The sequence below is a fragment of the Ambystoma mexicanum genome, chromosome 7q, assembly GCF_040938575.1.
Source record: "Ambystoma mexicanum isolate Mex_15411 chromosome 7q, UKY_AmexF1_1, whole genome shotgun sequence".
Lineage (NCBI taxonomy): Eukaryota > Metazoa > Chordata > Amphibia > Caudata > Ambystomatidae > Ambystoma > Ambystoma mexicanum.
This window is the reverse complement of record NC_090941.1, coordinates 561099463-561127291: the sequence shown is the minus strand read 5'-3', so window position 1 is coordinate 561127291 and position 27829 is coordinate 561099463. Positions and strand designations below refer to the sequence as shown.

At 44.9% G+C, this 27829-nt stretch overlaps 1 protein-coding gene across 1 annotated transcript in view; it reads right to left on the bottom strand.

Moving 5' to 3' along the window:
• The window catches only part of SERPINE3 (serpin family E member 3), a 228538-nt gene that overhangs the window by 76112 nt on the left and 124597 nt on the right, over positions 1 to 27829 (bottom strand). Inside the window, exon 7 of the mRNA XM_069640667.1 lies at positions 21108 to 21194. Within this exon, the coding sequence (XP_069496768.1) occupies positions 21108 to 21194 (87 nt within the window). The remainder of the gene's footprint in view (positions 1 to 21107; positions 21195 to 27829) is intronic.

Below are 27829 nucleotides of genomic sequence, written 5' to 3'. Positions count from 1 at the left end.
GTGCTGCGGTGTCAAGATGAAGATTTCAGCGTCCTGGAAGATCTGAAGATGAGCTGCGGTACCAAGATGAAGATTTCGGCATCCCGGGAGATTTGATGATGAGCTGCGGTACCAAGATGAAGATTTCAGCGTCCTGGAAGGTTTGAAGGTGAGCTGCGGTGCCAAGATGAATATGTCAGTGTTCCGGAAGAATTGAAGATGCGCACAGGTGAGAGCAGGTTCCCCAAGTGGTAAGTATGGAGGCAGGAAACAGGATTTCCAAAGGTAAGTCTAACCCCAGGCGGCGGTGAGCGTTACGCTGCATGGAAGTGCAGAATAACGCGTAGCGTCTGCCTCAGGGATCGGAGCAGCTTATATAGCTGTGATCGTGGGAACGCCCACTAGGCCTGCCTTGCCTGCCACACCCTGCCACTCCCAGAGAGTCAGCACGTGCAAGGCAACCCAATAGCAGCAGCCCCACCCAAGAGTACACGTGTGGCTGCTGTAGTGATGGACGTTCCCATGTCAAATACAGTTGGCACCCAAAATGAGGTGCTATGTTCATAATAAAAGTATTCTTGACCCAAATAAATGTTCCTGCTTATTGTTTTTCATGAGCCTGGTGCCAGGACTGTGTCCATCCGGGCCCCCTGTGTAAGTGGACCTGCAATGTTTGTGTCCTTGGCCCGATGGCCATGACAGTCTCTGCAGCATCTAACAACTCGGCCAAACTCTTTAAAATCTGTAAGGAGATGGCCAATTATGCTGCAGTCTCTACCTCTCCTGTCCCCTCCCAGGCCCTGTGCATGGCCCTGGCTTCCCATTTCATCTCTAAAACACAGGACATCCTGTCCTCGCCAGTGCTTAAAGTGGGCCGGGGCTGCCGGGGCTGGGCCCCGGCAGTCTCCAAAAAGTGGGACTGAGCCAGGGCCCTGCCGGGGCCCCGTCCTACCGCAACATTGGCGGGATGATGCGCCTGCAATGAAGTTAGGCGAGCTGACAGAAGTGGCAGCCAACCACAGCGACGCTTGTGACTGGCTGCCCCTTCCGTCAGTCATAGTAACTGCCTTTGGTGACCCCTCGCGCGAGAGGTCACCAGAGGCAGTTACTGTCCCTTTATTTCCCCAGGTCGCCGAGGGTTAAAGACGCCTGGGGATTCCTCGACATATTTCGAGGTTTATAAAAGATGGCTTTGAAAGTACACATTTCAAGCCATCTTTTATAAAGCTTTGCCGACGGACAATTTTGTCCGTAGTCAAAGCTTTATAAAAGATGGCTTGAATTGTGTACTTTCAAAGCCATCTTTTATAAACCTGAAATGTTTAAAAAAGATGGCCTGAAAACTAGGCAAACCGTAGGGTATGCACACAAATATATATAAACGTTATATATTTGTGTGCGTACCTTACTATGGTTTGTGTACTTTGCAAGCCATCTTTTCTAAACGTAGAAATATATTTATATATATTTGTGTGTATACCCTATGATTTTTGTACTTTTTAGACCCTCCCCTCCCACAAGCCATGCCCCCAAATGAGGGCCCCCCCTCGATTTCTTACCCCACTTAAAGCCCTGGTCCTCGCTCTCTTCCGCTCCTCCTGCCCCCTCTACTCCCTGCTCTTCCTCTGGCCCTTCTTTGGCCACCACTCCTCCCTCCTTCTCTGCCTTTCCCCTGTTCTCCCCAGACAAGGTTTCTAGACAAGTCCGATCTATGAATGTCTCGTCAAAACAGGTTCACCCCTCCAGAACCATCAAGGACCACATTGACACCTTGGCCCCGGCTCTGGCTGACTTCTGCAACCACTCCTTTGCCACTGGAGTCTTCCCTTCCCCCTGAAGCACTCCCTTGTGCACCCTCTTCTTAAGAAACCCTCTGCTGACATGTCCTGCCCGGCTAACTATCGCCATCACTCCTTTCCTGGGCAAACTCCTGGGAAAGCTGGCCATCTCCTAGCTTAATCTGTTGGTTGTCTCCATGACCATCAGTCTGGCTTCAGAGCTGCCAGAAGCATGGAAACTGCTCTACTGAACATCCGTGAAGACCTGCTCTCAACCATGATTCCAACACCTCCTGTGTCCTCATCTTACTTGATCTCTCTTTTGCCTTTGACACGTTCAACCATGCCATCCTGCTCAACCGTCTCCATGATAACCTGGGTATCACTGATCAGGCCCTGGCTTGGCTAACCTCTTTCATTTCCGATCGACCCTCCCAGGTCCAACTTGGGTCCTTCCTCTCCTCTATCTCTATCTGTGGTGTTCCCCAGGGGTCTAACCTCTCTCCGTGGCTGTTCAACCAATACCTGGCATTTCTTGCCCACCGCATTGCCGCTCTCTGCCCCAACTTTCAGTGCTATGCGGATCACACTCAACTCATTTTCAGGCTCGCTTCTGCCACTTCTTCTCATTCTATCATCTCTGACTTTCTGTCTGTTATCCAGGAGTGGTGTGCCTCCAAAATGATCTCTGCCTCAATGCCAGTAAGACCGAGATTCTCCTCATCGGTACAGCTGCTCTCTCCTTTCCTGTCACTATCTGGCCGGCCTCTCTTGGCCGTCTTCCTGCTCCCACCTGTGAGGCTAAAAACCTCAGGGTCATCTTCGACTCCACACTCTCCTTCTCTCCTCACATCTCTAAGAAGTCACACTACCAGCTGCACCTCCTCAGAGGTATTCTTCCTTTCCTCCCCTTCCCCCAGAAGCTCACTGTCTCCAGAGCTCTGGTTATCTCTAGGCTGGACTACTGCAACAGCCTCTTTCTAAATCTGCCTGCTTCTACTCTCCGCCCTTTGCATTGTCCACAAGACCTTCTGGGGCCTCAGTACTTTCAACTCTCTCTTCCTAAATATCTTCCTTCTCAAGCTTTTCTCTCATCCGCCTCCAACTCCCTTAGGGTCAGTCGCTTCTCCAAGCAACAAGTTGGTGGTAGATCTCTTTATTCGGCTCGGGCCTCCCTCTGGAACAGCCTCCCTGCCTCCCTGAAACTCGAGGAGAACCATCTCCAGTTTCGGAAGCACCTCAAAACCATTCTCTTTGCTTCTGCTTTCTCTCCTCCTATCCCCTGCTGAACTCCTGGCTGAAACTGAAACTGCACTGGTGACCTGGCTACCCTCTGATCTCTGGCCCAGGTCCCTTCCCCTGCCAGTTGCACACATGCACTGCCTCCCTGGTACCCCCTGCACTTGCGAACTGTTTTATGTATCCCTACAGTCCCCTATCAGCACTTGACACCTGATGTCTGCACTTAGCCTTGCACTTGTCACCAGCTGGCTGCACCTTTTACTTATTACTAATTGCTTTTATTTATTCTATTTATTTTTTGTTACTGTCGATCCCATGTACTGCACTTCCCCCTTCCACTTCCCCCTTGCACTTTTCCCCTTCCCCTGCACTTGCGCAATCTCAATGTCACCTGGCCTAGCAAGATCGTTGTCTCTGTCTTCCATCTGTTCCCCTCCCTTGCCTCGTCGGGCCTTGAAACACTTGTTATAGGCGCGTTATAAATGCCATATGATATAAGTTATTTATAACGTGCTTAATACCCAGGGGTTTTTAAGCGCAGACCCGGGGATCGAACCTGTGTTGCTTCGTGTCGTCTTGCTTCCAAGATGAGCATGTTGCTGCTGAGCTATCCTCGCGTATATCATATCATATCAACCAGACATTACTTTTTTTTACATAATGAAAGGGGCTAGTGTATTCATAGCCTTTCCCATTGTGTCATGATATGCTTTATTTGGTTGTTCGGCCGTGTGCAAATGAGGTAGATTTTGTTTTCAGTGGCAAAATCCAGTCATGCATGATATCAGGCTTAAACTTCCTGGAATTTCTTGACATAATCCGGTTTCTTTTGTCCATAACTATCTTTATTGTGTGTGCAAATAATATTGAAAAATGAATAGAAAAGTGTTCAGTCCACAGACATGGGGTAATTATAGGTTTAGTCATATTAGTGTTATATGTGGACATCCTATCCAGGGTGTTACCCTTTATATTTGTAGCTTCATCACAGGAAAGGCTCTAATTCTTAGTTAACAAATCACTCTCATTGCCTTTCCATAGGTTTAGGTCTCCGAACAAAATACATTTAGAGATATGTTTCAATAAAAGGAGTATCAAATTACTCAGCTGTTTGGAAAAATCAGCCATGGCAGTGGGGGGCCGATATATAAGCATAACATTTACAGTTGTGGTTGCCTCCTTCTGCACCTTTATAGGTGAAGTCAAGGAATAACTACACATTACCACCTTAAGAACCTCAGTTTACTACCCCCAAATGGACGGATTCATAGAGAGATTTAGCAAAACCCTTAAAATGATTTTGAGAAAATTGGTAGATGAGTATGGGAAGGACTGGGACCACATGATCCCATGGACCCTATTTGCAGTAAGAAAGACCCCCCACACATCTGGATTCTCTCCTTTTGCGTTACTTTCTGATAGGGAACAAAGAGATGTCTTAGACATGCTCCGAGAGACCTGGGAAGCGAGAGAAGAGGCACCATTCCCCTCTCACAGACAGCTAACCGATTGCAAGAACACATGAAACTCAGCCGGAGTCTATTCCACACTCACATGGAGAAAGCCCAAGCCCAACAGAGGTCCACCTATGAAAAGAAGGTAAATTTAAGATCTTTTTTCAGAAGGACAGAAGGTATTAGTTGGGATGGGAGGACAGATACTACTCAAGTTAGACCGAAAGGGTATTCATGATGTCAAAGAAAGAGGAACGGAAAAAGAAGGAAAAGGCAAATGAGCGCGAAGGATGGTTATGAGACAAAAGGGAGTATCGAAAGATCTCCACCAAGAGAAACAGGACGCAGATCGTATGATGCATTAATGGACAAGCATAGAACGCTATCCTTAAGTAGACAAGACCTTGATGATGAGAAAAGGGATAATAGCCTTACCAGTTGGGGTATTATAATGTCAGACAAAGAAAGGGAAAAAAATGAGAGAGCGCGAAGAGAGGGCACATGTGCTTTTTTCGCTAGATCCAAACATAGAAAGAGGGGTAAAGTGGTCAGACTTAGAAGACCCAAAAGAAAAAACACCAGAACCTATACCATATTCCGAATGACCACACGCACGGTTACATAGACAGGGGATATATCCCTGCCTTATGTAAGTAGATTAAGGTCACTGCTAGGACAAAGATGAACAGGTGAAACTAGCCCTACCTGGAAGACAAGAAGTGTAGGTGGATACATGTTGTAGACCAGGATTTACACAATTCCTGTCATTAGAGAAAGGGGGAGGACAACCACAATACATACTGTGGCCACAAATGGATAAAGAACATTTGAAATGTAAATTACCTAGCTTGACTGCAGGTGCGGGAAAATGGATTTATGAGTTAGAAAGAATGACAGTTGGTATGAAGTTAGCAGTGGGTGACGTAAAAGGCCTACTAGCAGCCATTCTATGGGAGAGAGCTGATGACATTTGGAGACGAGCAGGATATGCGAGTGTGACACCGCAAAACACGACACATGATGGAGTGCCATTTAATAATTGTAGAGCAGTTATATGGAGGGTTCTACGTTATTTAATCGCTGGACTTTTCATCGCAGGGTTTTTTACCGCAAATTTCTTTTTAAAAAAAAAAACATCACATGGTTGCCGCCGGTATTTTACCGTGTCCGCCTTGGGGGATGGCGGAATTACCGCCCTACTCCAAGGTGAGTGGGGGCGGTAATTCCCCATTCACCAAGGCACTTCCCCATTCCCATTTTTGCCCCCATAGTGCATAATGAGAATGGGGAAGGCAGTAATTACGGTACCGCAAATTGCAGTACTGCAATTACCTCTAAGGTCCCTTTGCGGGTCCAATCCTTAACGGCTGGTAAAACCAGCCGTTAAGGTGGGAAACCAAAAAGGGACCTCGTAATTAGGTGTTAAGGGGTTAACGGTGCCACAAGCTTTTACGGTGCCGTTAACCCCTTACCGCCTGGGTCGTAATGAGGCCCTATGACAAGGAAAATGGAGGAGGACGAAGATCGTGTTGCTTTTACTCAGGAAATTCAGGAACATTGGCGTCTTGAGACGAGGGAACCGTGGGATAAAACCATGCCCGAGTCAGTGCAGATAAAAACATGTAGAGATGGAAGCGAAGCCATGGCCAGAAATACAGTTGACTATTGAACATCATTGTCGATTGTTACAAGAGAAGAAAAAGAAAAAAGGAGAATAGAAAGCAGGAGGAAGCAAAGTTAGTTGAGAAAAAGTTGTCAGAATTTGCTACAGAAGGAGCAGTATTGCTGAGTAGTAAAGGCGTGGCCACACAAGAGTTACAGCATCAAGGTGGGTACAATTTTTGGCCAGTGGTAGAGGGAATCGACCTATAGGACGAAGTGGTGGATTTCAAAACACTCAAGGTGGAGGAAGATTTAATGGAGGAGAGCTGCAGCAGTGCTGGAATTGTGGGAGGACAGGACATATGGCCTGCATGTGTAGAAGTAGAGGGGCCATGCAGCAGAACTGACAAACTCCAAGTTGGGGATGGGCTACTCTCCACAGTATAGTACAGAACCACCCGAGTATTATGCCCTAGATCACACGCAGTATCAGACACAGGCACCACAAATACAGCAAATGCAGCAGATCCCGCTGCAACCACAGTCTCCACAAGGACAACTACAGCAAGCGCCTATGCAAACACAACAAATACGCTCCGATTCAACAAGCAACAGTGCCACAATGGAAGCGGAATACAGGAGCCCCACAAGCACCCACACCCAGGATAGGGATTGTGACGGTAGTGGGAGGAAATCCTCCGCTATTAGCGCCATGGTTGCCGCCGGTATTTTACCGTGTCCGCCTTGGTGGATGGCGGAATTACCGCCCTACTCCAAGGTGAGCGGGGGCGGTAATTCCCCATTCACCAAGGCACTTCCCCATTCCCATTTTTGCCCCCATAGTGCATAATGGGAATGGGGAAGGAGCTAATTACGGTACCGCAAATTGCGGTACCGTAATTAGCACCGAGGTCCCTCTGCGGAACCCTACTTTAATGGCTGGTAAAAGGGAACTCGTAGTAAGGCGGTAAGGGTTTACTGGTACCGGTGCCCTTACCGGTACCGGTAAACCCTTACCGCCTACCGTGTAATGAGGCCCAATACTAGCATAGAAAGGATTTAAAGTGGACAAAAAGAAACTACATTACTGCCAGGAAGAGGTCCTGTACATAGGACAGTCAATCACTCAGGAGGGGACAGAAGTGACGCCCGAGAGAGCAGAAGCAATCAAGAAAAATCCCAAACATGAGACAATGAGGGAAATGCAACAATTTGTAGGCTTATGTAATTATTGTAGGGCCTATTTTTTTAATTACAATACATACATTCAAACATTTTTAAAAGGACTCAAGGAAGCGCAAATAGGTAAAAGAGAAATAACATGAACAGATGAGATGACTGAAGGATTTGAAGAATTAAAAGGGGTGATCTGTACAGCCCCTGTGTTAGGGATTCCAGATTATAATGAGGAGTTTTACTTAGTCTCACATGCAAATGGAGAAGTGATGACAGCAGTCCTCACACAGAAGATAACATTAGGACATGGACATAAACCATTAGCCTAATATAGTTGAATTTTAGACCTAGCAATGGAAGGGCATTACCCCTGCGAACAAGCGTTAGCTGCTGCTGCTTTTGCGATATAAAAAGATGCAAGCAATGGGGTGCTCAATGACGTTATTCGTCGAACATTCCTTATTCACTATTTTAGAGAAACCAAAAAGCACATTGACTACACAAAGAGTGTCAAGGTATGAAGTGATTGTTTCAAACCCAGCAATCAAAACTGTTATATGAAGAGTAGTGAATCCTGCAACACTCATAGCGGAACCAATATGGAAGGAGCACTATGTACATGACTGCACCACGTATACTGAGTTTTATTATGACATTCTCCATGTTCGAGAAAATGCTCTCGGAGAAGGGGTAATTCCCTTAATTGATGGTTTTTCAAAAATTGACCAAACGACAGGGGAAAGACATACAAGATCAGTAGTAGTAAAGTTAAAACGTGATGGTGAATTTGAAATAATGACAAGTGCAAGATCGCCTTCACATTGTTTCAGACAGGCTGCCATATTAGAGGCACTTATTGCTGCACCCCAAAGATATGAGGATGAGGAAGTGACAGTGTACTCTGACTCGCCTATGTGACGTCAACCATACACGCAGGATTGTCACACTGGAACAACATGCACCACTATTGGACAAGCTTATGAAGGTACTAAAGCTCCCATTGGCTATCGCTGTGGTGAAGTGTGCAGCCCATACTAAGAGGGCAGACATGATTTCTCGCGGCAACAAAGCCACAGACATTGAACCCAAAAGAGCAGCATATTGTCTAAATATTTCGAATTCTGAAGTGGAAGATGTTAAGCAAATGTCAGAACGTTGCATGATGAAGGAAGGTTTTAATATGCTATCCATTGTACAGTTAATTGAGCTGCAAGGTCAAGCTACACAGGAAGAACAGGATTAATGGAAAAGACAGGGGTGTTCTTTATCCCCCAGTCCCACAGAGGATTTATGGAGACAAGATAGCGCTGGAAAGCCAGTCATGCCAAGTTCACAACAGGGCATTCCTTGCGAACAGTGAGAGGAGCAATAGCCAGACCCAATTGTCCTTCTCAGCATCTACATATAGATTATGTGGATATGTTGCAAACATGCAATGACTACAGAAATATGTTAGTTGTAGTATGTCCCTTTTCCAGGTGGATTGAGGCAGGTCCATGCATGTACCCCGATGCCACATGTGCTGCCAAATTTCTTGTATGTGAAGTGTTTGGGGTGTGTGCGAAGTCTTGCAGTCTGATAATGGGCAGCATTTTGTAAATGAATTGTTCAAACAGATAGCTCTTCTATTAGGCAAAAAGCACACGTTTTTGTGTGCTTATCCTCCACATGTGAATGGTATCTGTGAGCGATTAAATTGACTCCTTAAAGAAAGGAAAGCCAAGATTAAGATGACTTTGAAGAAGGGATGGCTTCATTCCCCACCCCTCTGAGAAACCAGCCTGTCTCAGATCACTGAGGAGCATGAGAGTACCTATTGCTCCTCCCACTCAAATAGAAACAGATGCCCATAGTGTAGCAAAAATATAAGGGGATAAGATGCATGATTATTTGACAAATATGGCTGCTAGTGTTTCTTTTATTTTCTAACAGATCAAAAATCAGAAGGAAGGGCAGAAGAAGATTGAAGAAGACAGCCAAACAGTTAATCCTATAGACTTGCTGAAACCACCTAGTTTGTACCCTGCTGACCAAGTGCTTGTTAGGAGTTTTGTTTGCACATGGAACAAGCCCTGCTTTGAAGGACCATACCTAGTAGAGGGGGGTCACCCCGATTGCTGTAAAGATCGAAGAAAGAAGAGCTTGGTTGCACATGAGTGATGTAAAGTTTTACACAGGAGAGACTCTTACCATCCTGCACCCGCTGACAGTGAAGCAAGATAATAGGTTCTGTGCATGCAGACTAGATCAGCTACCAAAAGCCAAAAAAGAACAGATGAAGTAAACACAATTTGAACTCTCGATTATTCCCAAGTCTAAAGGGAAATGAACAAACTTTACAGTGTTCACAGAACAATGCTGTTTTTGTATAATACTTCAATCTTATCCAGCTCTAGTGAGACGAAATTTTGATTATTTTCAGGATCATTGTTGCAATCATATTACAATTTCTGTTATAAAAAGTGTGGTTTATAAAAGTGACAGAAGCTGACTGATTGAATTAAAAAAAATGGGAATCTTCCAGTATGTAAGATACACATTGCTAGCAAAAAGGCCATGTACTGCACAGGATACAATTTGACACATTCATTATTTTGCAATACTTCTTGAAGCTACATTTTGTAGAATGTGTTCTCTTTACTTCCTTATGCTTATAGCATTTTCTGAAATTATGTTTTATAATTTAAATGAAGTATCCAACAATGAGATGTCTCTTTTCATCCCTAACAAGAGCACGAGTGATATTTTCCCTGAGATTGTCAAACAAATTTACTGAGTCAAGAGCGATGTTGGAGAAGATTAACAGGATTTAATAATACGTACCTTAATAACTCAGCCCATTTAAAAAATAACATGTGGCATCAGCACATGAATGAGGTGGAAAGGAGAAGGGCAGATGAGAGCTGCAATGTATGTTCTCTCATCCCTTATGCCATGAGCACAGCCAGAACATTTATAGCAAGAGAAATACCTTTACATGAAAGAAATGTCTCAGCCCTCTAGCAGCATTCATGACAAGAGGACACTTTGAGGTAAAGTGGGCAACCTTACGATGGATGTCAAAGAGAACGTTCCCACATGAAGATACTTACATAAAGACACAGAAGATGGAAAAGATCCTGCATTGGAAGAGCAGAATGCTCCTGTACTCATTTAGTGGTCTGAACGGAGGAGGGATGATGAATGTTGAACAGAAGCGACTAAATTGTGCAGACATATGGGAAACACCAGGAGTGCCAGGATGCGTGGACAGACCTCAGCTATTGGTATATGGACAAGTAGCCACTGGTACAGGATGGGAAGCAGGAATGTTGGGATGCAGTGCACAATTATTGATGACAACACCAGTGAAGGTAGTGCAAATAGTGAATGACGAATGTCTTAAGGACTGGGCTAAGTATGCAAAGTTACTACCATGGGTTGAAGATGAAGCAGGACCTGTATCCATACTGCCCATAAAGAATGCAACACTATGTTTAAGAAACAGGGGTCTGACCAAAGGTGGAGAAAATAAAGGCTGCAAGCAAACAATTGATGTTCCAGAAATGACAGGAGGAACTGCTGTGATAATGGACCACTATCGGGCCTGCGGATCCAACCCTTATATAAAGCTACCTAAAAGGGAAGGAATATGTTCTATAGTGATCATACATATTCCTGCGGTGGTGATCCCCCAAAAATATCTTCACATCACTGACTTTCTGAAATGGATGCACAGAAAGAAGAGGTTGCTCAACCTCACTGACAGAAGAGAGAGATCTACTTTTTGGCAAATACAATAGAAGCTTATCATGACATACCAGAGGAGCACAAATTGTTCGATAGGATGACAGTGATATTTACAGCCATATTCCTCCCAGGACCTCAACCTGCAGCAAATGCCAAGTGGCTAAAAATCACCAGATGGGAGCAGCTACAAGAAATTAATGCAACAATAAAAGATTTAATGTGATTAGAGGTGAATTGAGGGCCATAAGACTCATGACCCTCACGAACAGGTATCTCTTGGACTTAATTACAGCAATGGAAGGAGGCTTGCGTGAACAAATCAGGCCATCTTGCTGTGTATTTATACCTGCCCAGAATGGAGAAAATGGAACCCTAACAGAGGCAATAACTATGCCGTCAACTCTGCATACGAAAATGGTGGAAGAAGTAGATGAGACCGAAGATGTAGATTGGTTTTCTTCTCTATTCTTGTGGGTTCCAACCTGGATAGCAAATGCCTTCAAAATATTGGAGCAATACTAGTGCTAGTGTTGCTGGTATTCTGACATATAAGAATAATCATAGCAAGACAGCTAAGAAAGCTATTGGAATGCAGATAATGATCAACATGAATGCTGTAACCAATGAGCACACATAGACAAAGAACACCACCCGTGAGCACCTGAAAGGAAGTCCTATGGCACGTTTCAGTATCCTAATGATCATAAGAACTATGTGGGCCATTGGGTGTTCTGATCACTGACTACAGAGTGCTGCCATATGACCTGGAGTGTGGATGAACACATAACAAATGCAGGTGACCTGAGGAGGGTGACAAAGATATGGATTCTGAAGAAACCACAGTGTGAAGAAAAGGTGAATAAGATTGAGGAGGTGGTCGAGGACAGCAACCAGAGGGGGGAATGTAGAGAGGCAGATGTATACGTCATTATACCCCACCCCCGTCATATTGGAAAAGCAATCAGAAAACACTGTGCTTGACACAGGGTATCATCCCAATAGCACACTGAAGATATGAGAGATGTTATACAATTAGACTACCGTACCGAATGCACCCTCAAACTGCTGTGGTAGAAGCAAGTCTGCAGACACCACTAGACATAGAAGAACTATAAGTAACGTCTGACAGGTGTAAAGTGATGTCATGAAGAGAAGACATGAGGGCTCTGTAGCGAAGGCATGGTATCATAAGTATGACACTGACACAATGGATACAATTTGTAAAACCTTTATTGAAAATGTTGGGGTCCGTGAAACTCCTATTTTGCCCTATAACTAAGATGGGAGTGATCTCGACCATCACACGATAAACAAAACAGTCCTAGTGGAGTCAGTCAAATCAAAATCGCCTATGCTAACAAAAACCAAATGCCTGCCCTATCTCTTGAACAAAAAGTGTAAAAAGGAGAATTGTATGCAAAGGAAAAATTAGTGTTCAAAAGAATAAAGGTAGTTGAACCAGCTCTCCTCCTCACGTTAAACCTCACGGAGTAAGGCTGTCCTTGTAGGCAGGATGACACACTCTGGCTTGGTTTCTGACACTTTAAGCAGTTCCAACCGTGGATTGTGGTTTGCCTGGCCTTCCACGTTAAAGTCTCTTTTTTGGCTTTTAAAATTGTATTCCAATGTAAAGTTCACAAAGGTGCCCCTCTGCCGGGCTCAGACCTTACAGCACACAGTTCGCGTAGGTCCCCTCTGTCGGGCTCAGACCTCTCATGACACAGGTCAATACAAACTTGCCAGGGGGCTCCGTTCCCCAAGCTTATTGTACTTTGGGTCTCCCGCAATTGGACTCGGACCCCTTTTGGATGTCGAAAACTTTCAAATGTTCTTGGCTCTATTTACAGACCACCCCAGGACCACTCCGACTCAAAGTTCACGTTTGCTCTCGCTTAATTCACTTTTGCTGTTTGTTCGCTTGATAGCTCCAAGCAGTGTACCTTTCACTGACACTTTCGAATGGGCTACTTCCTTTTGCCGGACCACTTCGTTATCTCATTCACACACGTACAGCCTTCACTTGTGATATAATGTTGCTACTTCCTTCACTTTAACACACACCAGTCTCTCAGGTCGCTTGCCAACTCACCAGCTGTGTGCACATTTTTTTTTGTGTTGCTATTTCCAATTCTCGAGTCAGGGTTAGTACCACAGGCTTGGCCTCACCTCCCCAACTCTGCCGTTCACCTGGGAAGGTCACTGACGTCCTTGAAACACAATGCACTCTTCACTTGTGGGATCTGGTCTTCTCCACGTGTCTTTCACGTGGTGTTGGAGGCAACGACCACCTCCCCAACTCGTTCACCCGGGAAGGTCACTGACATCCTTGAAACACAATGCACTCTTCACTTGTGGGATCTGGCCTTCTCCACGTGTCTTTCACTTGGTGTCGGAGGCAACGACCTGCATTAGGGAACTGTTTGGGTTTTCGGCCTGCTCCTTTCATCCCTTGGTCTGTTGCTCTGCTCCAGTAGGTGTGCCTTCATCCTGGATGTTCTGTTCATACTCTTGTTCTGCCTTGCTCAGAGTGTGTCTTTAGGTGTTGCCTTTTATCTGTGTGAGTCGTGAGAAACCAGAAGGTGTCTCACCCGCTAGTCCCCGGGGATCTCTCATCCAGGTGACCAGGACACGGCCATCCCTTTTGTATCCAGTACCTGGGGGTGGACCAGTGCGGGAGGATCACCTGGCTGAGGGGTCTTGGGTGAGTGGGAGTGGGACACTGGATGATCAGACACAGTATCCCCTTCCCTATAATACCTTTACCCCATCCTACCAGGTAGGATATTTATGAACTCCAACCCCAAACCCCCTTTTACAACACAAACACTTTGACACGGACAGCCCGCAATGAGAGAAAACAGACTAACACCTGAGCAGTATACCTGAGGTGCCCCAATGCAATGGACAGGTGAGGTCAGGAAATTACTGACCATCACACGCACCTCACTTCCATTAAGCTTCCCCACATGGATAAAAGGTAGCGCACAAGAGCACACTCTGAGCGAGGCAAAGCACTCGAGGAAACCACAGTTTCTAGACAGAAGTATAATGAGAGAAGGAAGGCGGCAAAGCAGAAGGGGATCGCAAGAAGGGAAGCTCCCTGGATCTTTTTGACAAAGAACTGTTACTTTCCGGAAACCTCAAGAATAGAAAGCGTAAGACCAGGAAACCAGGCTGAAGGCTCCTGAATTGTGTGTCGGAGATACCCACGGGCCCTCCTGCATCCATAATCAAGGCAGGGAGAAACGCCAGCCGCTGTGGTACCAAGATCAAAGCAGCATCAATGAAAACAACACAGCCGGTGAGTTGGGGAGACCAATACAAGACCGCTCTATGTTGAAGCCAAGGTTGGAAGCAGCAACATTGTATGGTGAGCACTGGAACGAACATTGTTAAAATGCGTGTGGTAAGAGTCGCAAGTAAAGTTGAACTGCTGATGAGTGATTGAACTTTCAAAGCAAGATACAATACCTTTGAAAGAGTGGTCCGGCACCGCATAAGTGCTCAATCGAAGGTCTTTGTAAGGTATCCAGCTGAGAAGTGGCAAAAGTACAGGTGAGAAAAAGGTTACATCAATAAAAGAACAAGTAATTGTGAATCGAAATGGTCCTGCGACGGGTCGAGCAAAATCCTGCGCACAGTCGGAAGTCTTCGATTTTGATGAATAAGGAAGGTTTGGAAAAGTAGATAAATTTGGTGTGAGCCCGGAACATGGAGATCAATTGAAGGTTTTGTGTTAAAGTGGGGCTGAGCCCGGTGGAGGGGGACCCGGGGTGAACAGTAAATCACCTGAGAAGTTTTGTGTTGAAATGGGTCTGAGCCTGGCAGAGGGGGACACAGGGTGGACAGAAAATCACCAGAGAAGTTGTATATGGCAAATTGTAAAGAAGAAAGGAACTTTAATGTTTGTTGTGTTCCATCAATCCCTCTGAAATAAGAGACTTTGAATGGCAAGGAGACTTTGGCACAAAAGGCCCTGATGTTGAGGTTTTGAACTGCGTCCTCGTGCTAGAGAAGCCAGAGGGTGTGCTAAGCTCGAGTGTGCCACCTTGTCCATGCTTAAAATATGGGGAAGGGAAGTCGACGGCTCGAATAACCTGACATATCATTTCTGGAACACTTTTGTTTTGCATTACATTGTTTCCCACACTATTTGGATTTAGAAGTAAGGATTGAAAAATAGGTTTATTAGTATAGGCCCTTTTATTTTGACAGACTCAACCTGTACTGCGTTATTATTTGATGGTCATAGCTTGCTCCCACCTTTAGATTTAGGATTAGATAGGTGTTTTTCAAACCCAATTGAAGTTCAATAAACACCCTTGAACGGTGATCACTTGTGTCTGTCTTACTGTTTGATAGCATGCATTCCTTACAGAGGAGAGCTAACTGTTATCAGGTGTCTGCACTTAGTGTAAAGTGCTTGACTTTGCCTAACCAGATTACATGCCCAGTACGATGTGAGAGTGTTAGTCTGGTTACTCTCAGTCACCATCATCCTCGGCCCAGTGTTTGTGTAAAAAGGTGGGGGGGGGATTGGGACTTCGGAAAATACTACAAAATAGGATGGGGTAGAGGGGGAATACTGCGTCTCACCATCAGCTGTCTCACACCCACTCCCCAAAGACCCCTTACCCAGGTGATACTACCGCACTGGTCCACCCCCAGGGTCTGGATCCAAAGGTGATGGCGGTGCCCTTGCCACCTGAGAGAGAGATCCCCCGGGAACCAGTGGGTGAGACACCCTCTAGTTTCTCACAGAGCACTGAAATGATATATGAATACTTAATGGATGAAGATGTGACTGAAGTAACAAAGTGAATATGCATGCAAATATGAAGAAATCATATACACTGAGAAGATAAGTAACAAGAAATGTAATAGATGTATATATGCAGAAACACAAGGTAGATAAGACATACAGGGCCTCATCACGGGCTGAGCACAGTGGTAAAAATGTAGCTGTAACACTATTACCACTGCATTTCCACACCCCCAATCCCGAGTTTGGGTGGAAAGTTGGAGAGTTACCTCCAGCTTTGAGCTGGAGGTAAATCCTGACACTTTCCATCTGTTTTCGGTGCTATTACCTCAGTGGTGCGGTAATAGTACCCAGAATGCCCCATTGGGTCCCATGGACCCAGTGGGAATGGGGATTTACCATCCCCCAAACCCCTACAACTCAGGATCCAGCGCTAATACCGCCCAACTTGTGATGAGGCCCATAAAAGGTTGCTAACATAGGAAATATAACGCAAGTAAAGCAGCCATATTGAGAAAATGGATGTCGGTTTTGTATAATGATAAGGGAGAAGCTTGAAGGCAAAAAAACAGCTCTGGAAATACAAATTTGTGCAAGAACAAAGAATATTTCTTTGGCTCAGGATCAAGGATGCCTCAGCAAGACGCAACTGCAAGGCTTGAAAGTAGTCAAAGAGGATAAGCCATGTAAGCAGGACATATTTCTTTTAGTTCAAGTAAAGGAGTGAACATTTGCAAGTGCCAAGTATTGTATAAGCACTAAATAAGAGGACAGAAAGGACAAAATCATGGTCACCTCACACGTGGTGCGGGACCAGGAACAAGGCCTATTCATAAGGCTCCAAACGAAGATAGCAATGTACTTTCACTCCCTTTAAAGTTGCAGAGAAGAGAACAGTCAGCAAGGTCAACTACAAAGAAGAAGCCTTGGTTTAGAGCCTAACTGATGAGAGATGGTAGGCTAAGTAGTCAAGTCGGCAGGTGTCTGACGTGGTTCCCCGCACCTGGGTTTCATTTTGCCTATGTCCTGCTAACAAGCTGAATGTCTAAGGTTGGAGGAGAGTGCCAACCAATCATGAGGGCCTATGTTTTGGTTGAATATACATTGTTGCAGAAACCTATATGCTGCTGTTATTCTGCTATTATCCGTATTATACAAAGTTAGAGGTAGTTCAAGGTGTGCCTACTTGATAACAAGCAGCCAATGATGTTTCTAAAACCTATGCAGACGATGGGTGTATATGTTCCCTTAACCAATCCCTCTGCCCGGTAGGTTTTTACTGTTTTCCATGTAGGATGATGTCATAGCTGACGTACATCGAGGTATAACACCTTTTGTGTAATTGAAATGCGATGAGAGTGTGTGAGCCGCAACTTGTTATTCAAGTTTCCCTACTTTATTGAACTGATAATAAAGTCGTAGTTTGCCATATTCTTTGAGTCAATCTGGTTATCTGGGCCCTTGATTAGTTAATGTGGTAATCCCATCCACCCCTTGGAATGCTCCAGGTACTACTGCACAAAAGAACTGCACACACATTGCAAAAATGACAGCAGCCTGTGTGAGAAATGCATTACTAACACAATCAGAGCACATTTCTAATTAATTTGAAACAATCCAAAGCTTTGCAAAACGTCTTTTGTCTATAAGTTAATCAGGTACCAATTTTCTTTTGATTCTGTGAACTTTCTGTTTACATAACAATATGCATATAAAGACGTGCTGTGCATTTTTCTACTGGCACAGAGCAATCTGCTTTCACATTACAATGTGCAACGTTAGAGCAATGTGTTAATAAAACCTCTAATCCCCTGTGTGTATTCAGTGAAGCTTGTGGAAACAAATGCACTTTGAAAGTAATAGAGCTTTTTCTATTCAGATGCCTATTTGTGTTTGTTTTTCAGCTCACAAGTGTTTCCACAGTGTTCAATGCAATAGCAAGTGTTTGAAAAGAGTCCGGCCTAACAGCTTGCCTTGGTTTGTAAAGAATTCAACTCAGGCTAATATAAAACACACAGAAAACCTCATCAGGGATCCAGAGAGGTGCTGTCAGAACACCCAATAATACTTGCATCCTGGGAATCACCACCTCTCCAGGCCCATCCACACCCTCCTGTGTCCCCTGGAACCTATTGAATTGATCATCATCACAACCATGATGGTTATTGGATCCTGAGAGCCACCAGGCATTACATATCGTAGCCCTCTCTGCCTCCTTAGCCCAGGCTCCCGTGGCCTAGCATGCTCTGTGGAAAATCCGATGGGATTCCTTCCAGGGACCTGGTCTGGGACCCTTCTCATGTGGCATGGGGAAGGCAGGCACTCTCTGATCCCAACCCTGGGGGTGGTGCACTTCGGAGGATCACATAGGGAGGGGGGAATCAGACCGGGATGACTGGAAGGAACCCCTTTGTAATGTTGCCCGTAACCCTGCCCTTTTTATGGCCTTTTGCCGTTTTAGGGAATTGGAACGGAAATCTTCCAAAACAAACTACAAGTCCCAGAATGCCTCAGGGACTGTGAACAATAAGAGGGCTTTAGAGGAAGGTAGGAGTACAGGTCAGGCAAGCAAACCAAATGACTCTATACAAAGTCAGGCAATTAATCATAAGGGCCTGTACCTGAACCTAATAAGGCCACCTGAGGAGCTTAAAAGGCTGCCTGAGAGAGGAGCAGTAGAATGAAGCTGGGGATGGAGCTGGAAGGTCGCAAGTAGCAGAAGCAGCGCACTTAGCCAGCAATCACAACAAAGTAAGCCCACAACAGGGACGCAGTAGAAGAGAAGCAACTTTCAATTTTTGGTCCTGTGCTCACAAACCCTGAATAAGCTGTGACAGCACTGGAGGCAACAGCAAGTCTTTCCAGGTGCACCTCATTGCTGTGAATGCAGAGCTGAAGTTGCAGTTGTTCCTTAGGCCTGTGTGCAGAGGCAAGCCGAGGGAAACTGGAGAGTAGAAGATTCTCCCCTTATGATGCCGGATCAGAGACACCCGTGCAGCAGAGGGGTGTGATATGATATGTGAATGTCCGTACTTCAGCCCCATCTCCGTCCAAACTTGCATTGCTTTTTTCCTCCAAGGGATTCAACCTCCTGGGCAGATATATTCATGACTTTGCATCTATCAGTGTGCCCCTTCGCCACTGCGAACATTCAGGTCAAGAATTTTTAGTAAGGCAAGGATTGCTGGTGATGACTGCATGTCATAGTTCAATGCACACCCGTGCACAGAACTGGTTGTTGACATCAGTCCATTATGTCTGGGCACTTTACTGGGTAAAAATGAGCCTGGCATTGACACTCCCAGGAATATATCCGTTTTATGCAAGCTGTTGCCTGCCCACTCACAGGCAGAAAAGGAGCAACGAGATGTTGCCTCGGTTTGCAAGCACCACTACCTCTTCCCCCATTGAAAATCGTTTGTGATCATAACAAATTACCAGGCATTACTTACTACAATATATGGCACTCTTCATGCCATGATGTCACCTCACATTGAGAGGATGGTTTTGCACCTCCAAAACTACAGCTTTCAGATTCTTCAGAAGACTTTGAAGGAGGATATTCCTGTTCACGTTTTCTCCAGTGTTGGTTGTGTCCACCAGTCCTCCTTTCGTGGATTAATATGTCAACAAGGCTGTACACAGTGCTTGGCCGCTCTCCACATCACTTGATGGCATTGTCACTGAAACATCACAGCACTCAACAACTGCTTTGGCCATCCAGATGATTGAGACATGCACGCAGACAGCTGAACTACATGCCTCTTTTGACAGTGTTGACATGAGGGATTTATGGTCAAGCAGACTATCAACCCCATGTGAAGAGATTCTTTTTTGAAGCAACCACATTGTCATTTCTTTTACCTTCAGCCAGCAACTTGTGGGTGTAACTCACAAGGATCATAGGGGTATTGCTGCCCAAGGGCTTGGTGCGCTCTATAAATAAATAAACTAAACTAATTGTAACCACAAAGTACCTCGTGTGTCAAAAGATGTTTCCCCACACTTGGCAAGATAGTAGAATCCAGACGAAAACAATGGCCCACCATTCAATGGAGATAAATTTAAATAATTTGTTGCCTACCTCGGATTTCACCATCGAATGGTTACATCTCTCTGGTCTCAGGTGAAAGGTCTTGCGGAATGATTCATGGGGAATGGAAAGGAAAGGTAGGTCACCTTGCACATTTACAAGCACACTATTCGTCACCAGGCTTTGTCAACTATTACGTGTCTACGGAAATACCCCTCATGGGACCACCACATATTTCCCTCAGAACTCATGTTCGGAGGCACCGTCAAACACAGGTTCCGCATCCACCCAACGACATGCAGATGACATGGGATGATACCGCACTCGAGGCTAGGGATTCAAGCCAGAAAAAGAAGATGAAGCAATATGCTGGTCATCATGCAGAGTCTATCGCTGTGTATTCATACATTCCAGCGATCCATGTCTTTGCCTGTCTCCCATGTAAAACGAACCATGACCACAGTCTGCAGGACTGACAAGGTGATAACTCGACATTTCATGTACTTATGTAAATGTGCAAACAGAGTGGTGCCAGTGGATAAGGATTCCTGGGCTGCCTTAACCTCTTTGAGGAGAGAGAGCGTCCTAGTTCCTGAGTTCATGCACACTGGAGCTGGAGTGCCTCCTTAACACCACAGAGGGAGCCCTAAATGTATAGGTGCTCCCCTTAGGCACATTTAGGCCTGCAGTTCCCCAGCATGCACCCCCAATGGGGCGTGCAATGCTGGGGAAGCAAAATACCAACCCCCCCCCACCCCCGCCGGCTTGCATGGCCCATTGGGCACGCCTGATGGGGAGCATAAACTGTCAAAGGGAAACCAAATTTCATTGGAGTCTCAGGGTTGATAAAATAGTCCAGGGTTCGAAATAGAATTGCCTGCTTAGCTTGATGTTAACAGTTATCAGGAGTTATCAGGAGCTACTTTTGGCTCCCCAGGCCAACTAGTGCTGAACAAACACAATCTATAAATAACCAATAGAAGACATTAGAAGACATTTAAAGCATAAGGGGTCCTAAATAATGGACAAAAGGATAGGTTTGTATCTTCTGTGCAAGCTGGAATTGCGGAACACTATTTGCTAGCTCCTCATCCCCCAGAAGTAGCTCCTGGTCACTTGTTAATGCTTTATACCCAGGAGTCACTTTTAGCTCCTGTTTACCTAATCTTAATTTCGATGCCTGTAGTATCTTCCTAACCAGTGGTGTGGAGCTGGCCGTCCTAAATGAACAGCGGAAGTGTGGCTTGGAATGCATGCTGACAAGAGTGCATGAGAGGGCCAAAGAGTGTGAGACAGCCAGAGTGTGCAAGAGGGCCAGTGCATGAAATCATGCATCAAGTTTTGTGATTTACCTGTAACTCCTGAAGCTTTGGTGCCATCTTCTGTCACCTCAATCTCTGCCTTGTGGATTGCTTCTGAAATGTACAGGTTGCTTTGATCTAGTCACAAACATGCAAATATGTTAGTTGCACAACATTATTCATTAAAAAGTGCAAACTGCAAATGCTACCATGGATTAAACTTCCAAAACCATTTTGGTCTTGGTGAAGCAAGACATACCATTACCTTCCCATTACTCACACAGTGCTGGTCTAATGTGTAGGTGTGCTAGTGTCATATTCCCTTCTCCTTTCAAGTTACTGAAGCTATGACCTGGAAATATGAGATGGCTGCATGGAATTTGTAGCCAGCTTTCTAGCACTACGAAAAGTTCTAATTCATGACCTAATTCATTCAGGGCCCTCTGCAAGATCCCCTCAAATTTGCTGTTCCACTGAGTCTAGTTTAAGGTAAGTAGCTTTGTTATTTAAAAGTAAGAAGCAATGCCTCGGAACAGGGCACTAGAGTCTCTCAGCTTCACTGGCCATGCGTAAGAGTCCTGTAGAGGCTCCGGCAAACTGAAGTAGGCACACATGACTGCTGAAAAAGGATGCTGTCAGTGTTACTGGCACAATAGTGGACCTCGGTAGTCGAAGGGGTCCCCTCTTTACACAATGTTACATTTTGACAGGTGGTCACGCACCGTGCTTCCGGTCTTAGCCCCTCCCCCTTTTGATGTGCTTTGATATAAACTTAATATACATTTGATATACAAATGATATAAAAAATGTTTTATATCGATTTTATATCAAATGTATATCTGATATAAAGTGTTTTCTAATTTTATTATTATTATTTATGTATTTATTTATTTCTAACTCGCTGTAGCCCCTAAGTATCAGGGCACGGAGAGGAGATAAAGAAAAACACGCAACAGTGTGCTACGAAAAGGAAAATCATTGGGATAAGTCAGACTTAGAAAAATAGAACAGTTTTCAAAGCTTTTTTAAAAGCTGGTAAACTTCTTTCACAATGCAAATTTACCGGGAGCTTATTCCATGCAATGGCCGCTTTTACAGGGCCTGTAAGACCTTTCTTTTCCCCTAACTCAGCAGGATCTAGGGCATATCATTCGCATGAAATCTTTCGATCCGGTATCTCTTACTGAATTTTGGATAGTGATATGCATTTTGAGATATCTGGGGGCATCACCAAATAAGCATTTATGAGTCAAAATGTTAATTTTGAACTATTCCCGCTTCTACAGGAAGCCAGTGTAGGTATCTTCTATGCTGTGATATATGATCATGTTTTGGAACACTTTTTACAATTCTCACAGCATCATTTGCAGGATTTGTAGTCTTTTAGTGCAACGTTTACTTGCTCTGCCTACTAATGCGTTACAATAATCTAATCTTGACACTACTAAAGCTCTTACTAATGTGGTACAGTTTGCTACTTAGACAAAAGGTTTTATCAGGCTTAGTAGCCTGAGATAGTATTGTATGTTTTTTGTCACGCTTACAACTTGGGCATCTGCATTAAGTGATGCCTCGATGGTGACCCAAGAGTTTTTACTTTATTGACTGTATTTATTAAATGTTGGTCAATACATAGTTTATCATACGCCATTCCTAGTTTTTCTCTTGCTTTGCCTGAGCCAAAAATCAGAAGCTCAGTCTTCTGACCATTAAGGCAAAGGCCGTTTTCCTTCATCCAAATGTGACTTTTCTCGTATCAGGATGTGATAAGTTCGGTATCTTTTGAATGTTCTCCACTCAGTCTAAAAAGAAGCTGAGTATCATCGGTATAATTAGTAAAATATAATACCATTGAATCCAATAGGTCAAACAGAGATTGATAAAAAATAATTAAAAGGGCACTCCGTACGTAATCGGCTCTGAATTCGAAAAGCATTTTCCCAGATAATTTTAGAGTTTCTGTTACTTAAAAATGACCAAAGCCATTTAACTGCATTGGAGGAACAATATCCACTTTACTGAAGGCATATTAAAAGTTTAGAATGATCTACAAGATTGAACGCCGCCGAAAGATCTAAAAGCATCAACAAATCGGCATCGCCGTCGTCCACAATATCTAGCATTTCTGTTTGTAAATCTAACATAGCAGTTTCCGTCCCAAGTGCAGTCCTAACTCCAGACTGCCGCTGGTGTCGAATATTTGATTTCTCAAAATGCTGTTGGAGCTGAACAGCTACCACCTTATCAACGATCTTCAACAGAAATTGTGCATTGGTAATGGGTCTATAGTTAGAAAATAATGTGGGGTCCAGGTTACATTTTTTAAGTAGCGGGGTAACTGTGACATTTTTCAAAAGTTCAGGCGCTTCTTTATCTAAAAAAGAAGCATTTATAAAATAGGTTAAAAAAGGCGCAAACATTTCTAAATGTTGTCAAACAAATTTTCAGGGTAAGATATCCATCTGACAGGTAGTAGGGTGCATTGCTTAAGAATTGTAACAAGACAATCCACTATAATAGGCTCAAACGAGAAGACTCGCGCTTCCTGATCCTCAGCAGACTTTCCATACTGTCCATACTCGCCTCTACAAGTGAAACACCTCGGCGGCCAGTCGAGCCGTGAATTGAGGGGTGAGTAGAATTTAGCAGTCTGTCCGAGAGTTGGGGGAGGATGCCCCCACTTTCTCCGAGCGTCGATCAGCGTTCAACGGCAGAAGCAGATTAAAGAAAACGCTGCTTAAGAAGCAGTCGACCAGTGACTGAGGACCTGTCGGAAGGGTCAAAACGCCCGTGCCAATCTCCTACCTGAATCCACCCTTCCAGGAAGCCACGGAAACAGATCTGTCCCTGGCCCCGGACGTGCCCCCCGAACATCCATTAGCTCCACACCTCACTCAGAGTGTTCAGTCCACTCGCCCTGAGGTGGGCTCAGGCATGGGCTCGGGCAGGGTGACGTTGAATCCCACATCTGACCATCCAAAGACAGCCATCGGACTGGATCTGCCTGTATTGTCTCTAATCTCGGCCCCGGCCCGTCTACCGCCATGGAAAGTGGCCCCCTGCCTGAGGCTGTTGGAGGAAGTACTCGGTGGGGGCCTGACAGGGCAGGGGGATCCAAGGCTATTGAGGCAACGGAGGATGGCTCCCCTCCTCTTCCAGGCGTTGAACACCCGGTAAAAATAATCCACCGTCCACTCCATCCTGAAGGGCAATACATGTCAAATGAAAAAAATATGCTGCCCACAGAGACGAGGCCGTACTCTCCTGTCAGCACGGGTGCGTTGGATCTGCCAAGGTCCCTTCAAAACAACAACTCCTCTACGGCGCACAAAACAACAGCGCAGATCCACAGTGGACCGCATTTAATATCACGTAGTTAGTCATCGAAAACCAACTCAGACCTGTCGATAAGGATCGACTCCACAGACTCGGGGGCGGAACAGGAATCCGCAATACAGGTTTTATCAAACCCAGAAGATGATGTTTTCAGAACCTACGCAGACAGACAGGAAGACTGCCAGGCCACCGCAGTCATCCCGGAAATTGACAAAGAGCCTATAAAGATTCCCTCCACGACTGTGGCCAATCACCCATCTTTAAATTTGACTGCACCTGTTCAGTCGCCAAATGAAAAAATGAAAATAAAAAATAGCAAAGATACGGCGGCCCCCAACACAAAGGGAACCACGTCAAAAGTCAATCCGAAAATAACAAAGTCAATAGCAAACAAAACCTCCACGAAAAAACATCGCAAGGGGGGCAATATACACTCTGGAGGGAATAAGTACCTGTCCATGTTGCTGATTTGATCCTCCCTAAAAGAATACTTTATTAAGCAACACACAAGGAAATTTGATCAAGAAACAGAACTGTTAGATGCTGAGATTTTGTAGGCGATCCAAGAGATGCCCCCAGTGAGCAAATCACACAAAACAGATATAACTGGGAGCTTGTCTCCTCCTAATCAAGAAATTCCATTCGCCAATGTCCAACTCAAACCAAGTCCCCTGAAAGTGTGTCCTTGGACAAGCAAACTATCACAACCTCTGGGAAACCTATGTCAACGCAAGCCCTTCTAATACAAACTTTAGAACCCAATGACGAACACGAAGAAGGCCGTGCACTTCTTCGCTCAGGTCCAAGAAAAAACGCCCTGACCGGAGCCAAGGAAACGATGACCACCCCAGCCAAGCCAGTAAAAGTTCAGGAGTTCAATGAAGCCCGACTGGCCTGGACGACACCGCACATACAGGGGGGAGACTGAGGGAAATCCTTGGGCCAATACATAGAGTTCCGTGACCCCCAGATAATTGGGACACCGGTTAAAGCAGCATAAGAATCCATCACATCAGCAGAGAAAATACTCCCAGACCAACATCAACCGTATTTTGGGACACCTTCCACGCACACTCTGGTTAAAAACAGACGACCTAGTGAAATCCCATCGTCAGTCCAAAAGGACTCCCCCAGCAAAAAAACGGATTTACTCTCACTCATGTCAGCAGTAACAATTGCATTAGCCCCTTTTGGAAAACTTTACGAGGCAATTAATGACTTGTTAAAGGACAATACGACAATGATTGCTACAATGATTTCTAAATTGACCTTTGTGGAAGGATACTTAACAGCACTCGAAACCAAAACCATTAAACACCATAGTTTCTTTGAATCCAAAATTGCTACACTCGAAGAACAGCTTAATAACAAAAACCAGACTCCTCGGATCTTAGCAAACTTAATTTCGAAGGACACCCAAACTTCTATAGACCACACACAGTGCGAACTCGCCTCTATTTTCACCAAAACCAACACACGGCCATCCATGTCTAAATCTTCCTCCTCAACGAAGAAGCCGCCAAAAACTGACACACAAGACAAACATCAGACAAATAAAAAGCAATCTCAGAGGAAACAATGAAGAGAGGCAAATGAAGTGAAACAAACATGTGAAAAGGTGACACACGTCCTTCTCCAATTGAGACATGGCGATTCTATATCTAAAGCACCAATTACGGGTGATAGACTCAATAAATCAAGCATTCCACTCAAAATTCTCTCCAAGCCCGATCGTTCACCTCAATCAATAGAAGAATTTCAGTCTACCAGCAAACTGATGAGCCTGTTTCAACAGTGGGACTCCCCAGAGGTTCTCCCAAATACACCAGACAAACTGAACCATAATGGCAATGAGTGTCCCGTTTCCTCTGACCCTCAATCTACCGCATGGCAAGATTCAAATTTGATTCGAACTGATGAAACTCACCCATTGCCCCAACAAAGGCTTTCCCCGAGTGAGGCCACAGGAGAAAAAACTGATAATAATACGACTAAGCGAATTAGCTCGCCGACGCAAACGAGGGAACTTGCTAAAGAAGCTGAACATGGAAAATCCCAACCACAACCTAAACATCTGGTCAACGCAGTAGCAACCGAGAACAAAGAAAAGTTAACCTTGAACATGACTGATGAAAAATTGAAAGAAATCCGTATCTTCAAGCTTGAACAAATCTCGAGCAAAGAGGGCTATATAGTACTGAACAGAAAAACTGTCCTAAAAACTCTGAGCAAAGTACCCGCTCTTCAACATCTGAAAACGGACGACTTCCAATTGATTGAACCGTACCACAGGGAACATAAAGCTAAGGCCTACTTGCACATCAATGTCAAAGCTCTTTGTGAAATCCCAAAAGAAGTCTCCCAAGACCTACAGCTCTGGGTTTCAATTTGCTGGAAATACAGGAGTCATATACCAGTCTAACCAAATCGGAAGTGACTAAGAGGAAACTGCCATCAAAGTTGCATTATGTATCCCGAACTGAAGACCTTTACAAACAGAACTGATGGGAACACGGTCCCACGCGCCCAGAAATCCACCATCATAAAACAAACACACATCAGTAAGAACGTGGAAGGCGCTATAGTGTTCGTGGAGAGGCCAATACCGATCGCAGAAGACCCGACCACCAGGGACTACATCAAAGCCCAACTCGTGCAAGAACGCGGATGACGAGGTTCCAATCTCCAGATCTTCCCCGGAAATTCGATCAAAAAGAATCAGCGACAGAGCGACTAAAAAACTCTCCATTGAGCAAAAACCTGAAAACACGACACCCCGAAAACGCCTGAAGACGCCTTCGGTACTAAACTAAGGAGATAGCAACGACCACCAAGATCCCTCAGTCCCACTGAACGATTACAACTACCGCTTGCAAAAGCCCTTAAGAAACCGATGACGATGGGATCATGGAACACTAGAAGGCATACACAGCTGACCCGTCCTAGCGATGTGAACTTGGGGGCCTTTGACATTCTATGCCTCCAAGAAACTTGGCTAGTCGACAAACACTTCTTGGATGGGTTTTGCGTAGAACTTTCACCGGCAACCAGGGGATTGATGGGTAGGCCATCATTGGGCCTCTTGACAGCAGTTCGGATGGGCTCAGGCCTAACCACAAGAAGCAAACTAATGGAATCCTATGAAATGCTCGTTATCTTAACTTCATGGCACCATCAAGCTCCAGGGTCCAACGCTTGGACCACTTCTGACCTGGTTATCATTAACCTATACTGGAACCACCAAAGAACAACTACTAAAACATTCTGTACGTCAGTTGCCAACGCCATCGACACAATTTACGTGGATCACGATGTCGCAAACATAATCATCTGTGGCGACCTGAATGCAAAATGCACGAATTTGGATTCACCTCCAAAAATCTATCCATTGCGTTCATCAGCAGACGAAAGAGGTTAGGCATGGTCCAAACAAATGA